At 57.6% G+C, this 4,749-nt stretch overlaps 1 protein-coding gene across 11 annotated transcripts in view; it reads right to left on the bottom strand.

Annotated features, from left to right (window-relative positions):
• AP2A2 (adaptor related protein complex 2 subunit alpha 2) overlaps positions 1–4,749 on the bottom strand; it is a 73,623-nt gene that overhangs the window by 33,987 nt on the left and 34,887 nt on the right. For 5 of the 11 annotated variants that reach the window (XM_032270565.1, XM_032270567.1, XM_032270571.1 and 2 more), the window contains exons 3-4: positions 3,123–3,265; positions 2,231–2,424 (exon numbers count right to left, since the gene is read on the bottom strand). The exons of 5 other annotated variants lie outside the window; for them this stretch is intronic. In XM_032270565.1, the coding sequence (XP_032126456.1) occupies positions 2,231–2,424; positions 3,123–3,265 (337 nt within the window). Of the gene's footprint in view, positions 1–1,382; positions 1,463–2,230; positions 2,425–3,122; positions 3,266–4,749 lie in introns of those variants that run through there. One more of the 11 variants, XM_032270572.1, reaches the window with a different exon arrangement.

Below are 4,749 nucleotides of genomic sequence, written 5' to 3'. Positions count from 1 at the left end.
CCAGGCTGGAGTGCAGTGGCACAATCTCAGGTCACTGCAGCCTCTGCCTCCCAGGTTCAACCACTTCTCCTGCCTCAGTCTCCCAAGTAGCTGGGATTACAGGTGCCCACCACCACCACCACACCCGACTAATTTTTGTATTTTTAGTAGAGACAGGGTTTCACCATGTTGGCCAGGCTGGTCTCAAACTCCTGACCTCAGGTGATCTGCCCACCTTGGTCTCCCAAGTGCTGGAATTACAGGTTCACACCTCACTCGGCCCAAGCATGCTAGTTTGAATCATCTACTACTTCGCTGGATTTCAACAATTGGCCCCTTTCTTCAAGCAAGGCCCATGGGTACCACGTTACCTGAGCTCTTGGACGTAGGAGAATCCTGCCTGCAACCTCCGTCCCCACGAGCCCACTCAGGCACCACAACACAGGCCACCCACTCCCTTCCAGCCACAGACACTGTGCGCCAGCCTCTGGAGGCCCCTCCTCATGGTGGCTCCTCCTTCCTCTGTCCCTGGCTCCTACAGCAGGTCCTTGGTTCAGGGAGTGCCCACTCTGTCCACCCACGCCCGCCCCGTCCACCCGCACCTGCCCGCTCCGTCCATCTACGCCTGCTCCATCCACCTATGTGAGCTTCAGGAGTGGCCCTGTCTTGCGTTCCACTCACGCACAGACACCCACCAAGCGTCTACTAGGGACCTGGTACTGTTGAAGATGCTGGATGAAAAGCGGCCGCCACAGAGGACAGAAACCTCAGAGCCCGGGGAGCTTCCGCCCTAAAGGTGTAAACGGGCAATAAACAGACAAGCAACAACCCTGGGGCAGGAGAGGAGGGAGGGCAGGAGGCCGAGGCTGCAAGGCAGAATCCGCTGGACCTTCTGGCTGGTTCCGATCCCAAGTCCCCCTCCCTCTCCCACACCAGCACACTCTGATCAGCTGAGCCTTCCTTCCATTTTGGGCACTGTTTTCGGGGCGCCCACCACATGCTCTGCCACCTATGACTGAACGGCCTGAGGAGTGATGGTGCCTCCAGGCCCTCCGAGCTCCCCCAGCTCCTCAGCTCTGCTTCTGTCCATCCCACTGGGCACCCACCCGTCTCTGAGCTCCCGCATGTCTGAATCCTGTCTTCTCGGTGCTGTGCTGCCGTCTCCTGCCTGCCCAGCTCCTCTCTGCCTCACAGCTGATAGGAGGCTGTCTCACTCTCTGTGGTGGGGCGTCCTGCATAGTGTGGGGTGCAGCACAGCCCCCTGGTCTCTACCCACCAGATACCAGGGCACGCCCTCCACTCTGACAACCAAAACTGCCCCAAGACACGACCCAATGTCCTCACAAAGCCAAGGGGGCCCAGGTGAGAAGCGGTCTAGACCTGTTTTCCTCACGCCTGCCCACCACCTTCTCTCCGCTCCTCACTGTGTGGTCCAGGTGGATGTCCTGTGGCCTAAGGCCTGGCTCAGCCAGAGGGTACCATGTGGGCTGTGGGTCACCAACTCCACAGGGCATCCTGGAACACGCAGTCAGGGCCAGAACTGTGGCACAGACAGCCCAGGGCTGCTTTAAGCTCTTCCAGAGCTGGTGACTCAGCCCCACAGGCTTCTCTCCAAGTTAAAAGGGACGGGACAAATGGCCCAGGGCACTCAGGTGGGTGCTCAGCTTCTCCATGTGAAGCCCTCTGGAAAGAGTATGAGGAGGAGCTGCCCTGAGACGCATCGCTCTGGCCGGTGTGCCCTGTGTGGCTGGCAGGGTTTGGGCGTTCTTCTTTGATCTGCTTTTTGAATCTCAGTGGTATTGGGAAAGGAAAGTCTGGTTGCACTAATTCTCTTTCTGTTTTGGAGACAGGTCTCGCTGTCGCCCAGGCTGGAGTGCAGTGGCATGAACACGGCTCGCTGCGGCCTTGACTCCCTGGCCTCCAGCAACCCTCCTGCCTCAGCCTACCGCGCAGCTGGGACCACAGGAGCATGCCACCACACCTGGCTAATATTTTAAAATTGTTTGTAGAGATGAGGTCTCACTATGTTGCCCAGGCTGGCCTTGAACTCCTGGGCTCAAGCAATTCTCCCACCTTGGCCTCCCAAGGGCTGAGATTAGAGGCGTGAGCTACCGTGCCCGGCCTAAACTTGTAATTCTGGATCTGACCTTAGGCAATCTCTCACCTCCCATGACACAAGATGGGGACAGTGACAGTTCCTCGGCTAAGCAGCTGTGGAGCTGACATATTTCACATGGGAGCCCGCACATACCCAGCCACCAGGACCTTGGGGATCTCCCCGGCGAAGGCCTCGGCCATCTCCCGGCTGCCCACGCTGGCGATGCAGTGCAGGGCCAGGCCCATGAAGGTGGGGTTGCGGCTGGCCAGGTCGTTCTTGATGGCGTTGTTGATGAGGCGGATCAGCTCGCTGTTGGAGTTCACCAGCACGGAGATGAAGAGGTAGCCCTGCTCCGAGAAGACAGACAACAGAAAGCGGGTGACCCTGTGAGTCCGCCTGCAGCTCGGGGTCACACAACAAGCAGTGATGCACGTGATCAGGGGATCGCAGCAGGACATGCTCAAACATGTAGCAGACCCCAAAGCCTGCAGCAGATCCTGGCACCACCCAGGCACCCAGGGTGCTGCTGCGGCAGCCGCACCGCTCAGGACTCAGCAAGCGTCTGTTCCGGTGGAACCAAGTCTCCCTGGGCTGTGACGCTGCCACGGCACAGCGTTCCTGCGGGGCACAGCTGACCAGGAGGCCATGAGCCAGACGCCGACAGGAACCAGACCCCCGGGCACCAGCCACATTAAACACTGGGCTGCGTGCAGCACTCTCCAGACCAACCGGGAAGTCCTGAGACTCACGAAGTGGGGTTGTAAAGAAAGCAGGAAGCGAAGGCCTGGCCACCTCATCAGGAGAACCACATGGAGGAACGCTGTCAGGGCATCAGCCTTCCTGAAGAGTACCCAGACTGGGCAGGAAAGGGGGCCCCAGGGTGTCAGCAGCAGCTGCCAACATAGGCTGGGCACGCATCTCCATCTGCAGCAGACCCACGAGGCTCGCGTCAGATGTGAAAAGGTAGGAAGAGAGGCAGCGACCCTAAGGGGGCACAGGGCCTCAGTTCTGCCAGTCACACGCCTCTGCCTACAGCGATACTCACGATCTGCTTTTCCGTGTATCTGTTTGAACTCAGCAGGTTGACGGCCTCCATGTGTCCAAAGTCAATGTCATGACCAAGGAGAAAGATGAAGAGCAACTTGCAAACATACTTCTTTTTACTATAGCCATCAAGAGCCTTGTCACCTATGGAAAAGGTGGGGAAAAGGTTTTACTCCAGGGACAGAGGCAGGGAAGAACAGAGAGAGCTGGGCAGCAGTACGGCAGGTAGCATGGACCGGCCTCCAGCAGAGGGGCAGCCGGGCCAGGCAGGTGCAGCTGCAGAAGCTGCTGAGCATGAAGAGCATTTCTAAACTCATGGTACACGCCGGAATCCAGGTTTTCCATTTCCTTTTAAAAACAGGCACCAGAACACCTGTCAACAAGAGCTCTGCCTGCCCCAGACAACCCTGGCCAGGTGCAGTCCAGCCAGCCCTCACTCCAACCAGCCAAAATCCCACAGACGGCCCTGCCACGATGGAGCTTGCAAACCCCGCCTTCAACCATCAAACTAGTCTTTGAAGTTAGTTTCTTAATTTAGGCAGATGAACAGTGTAAATTATCTGCCACTTCCCAGCCATTCTAGGGCAAATCAGCTAGTCACGAAAACATGGCAGGCACAACAGTCCCTAGGGCTTGTTTCTCTGCCTCACCACAGCTCGTCTGAGCGCCTCACAAGAGATCACCACAAGACAGGTTCGAAACATGTAAGTGGCAGAATATAAAACTGTAAAATATAAAACCAACCCTTAAAGAAAAGGCCATTCCCTGGGCACGGTGCTTCACGCCTGTAATCCTGGCACTTTGGGAGGCTGAGGCAGGGGGATCACCTAAGGTCAGGAGTTCAAGGCCAGCCTGGCTAAGATGGTGAAATCCCATTTCTACTAAAAATATTTTAAAAATGGCTGGGCATGGTGTTGGCACCTGTAATCCTAGCTACTTGGGAGGCTGAAGCAGGAGAATCACTGGAACCAGGAGGTGGAGGTTGCAGTGAGCTAAGATCACACCAATGCACTGCAGCCTGGGCAACACGAGGGAAACTCTGTCTCAAAACAAAATAAAAAATAAAAAAGGTTGCTCTGCACTGCACTGCCAGGAGTTCCTATCCCAGAGGTGTGGGAGAGGCGGGCAGTGCACCTCAGAGCCAGCCTTCATCAGGCTGTGGAGGCAGCGGGAAAGGCGGCCTCGTGCAGGCCGGGCCTCCACAGAGACTCTGCTGCCCCAGCGTGGAGGGACACAGGCTGGAAGACAGCCCAGCCATGCTGGCCACTCTGCCCCCTTCTTGTGAAGGGCTGGGCACTCACACCTCCATGGACAAACGTTGGCTGGCTTCTCAGGCTGTGCAGAATACAGACAGGCCAGGTTTCCCGGGGAATGGGGCCTCACCAGTCAGCCAGTCAGGGGGATGCTGCACTCTGAGGAGCTCATGAGAAACCCCCTCCTTGTCAGCAGCAGACACGACCTGGTTCCAACCTCCCTTCCTACTGACCCACTTATCTGGTGGCTGTGCCCAAGGGGTCCCAGCACACGTTCTCAGTGCCCGGCCTGTGAGAGGGCACACGCGTCTCAGTGCCCGGCCTGTGAGAGAGGGCACACGCGTCTCAGTGCCCGGCCTGTGAGAGGGGGCACAC

This window comes from Sapajus apella, unplaced genomic scaffold (assembly GCF_009761245.1).
Source record: "Sapajus apella isolate SASKATOON/1434 unplaced genomic scaffold, GSC_monkey_1.0 scaffold212, whole genome shotgun sequence".
Lineage (NCBI taxonomy): Eukaryota > Metazoa > Chordata > Mammalia > Primates > Cebidae > Sapajus > Sapajus apella.
This window is presented reverse-complemented; position numbering and strand designations above follow the sequence as displayed.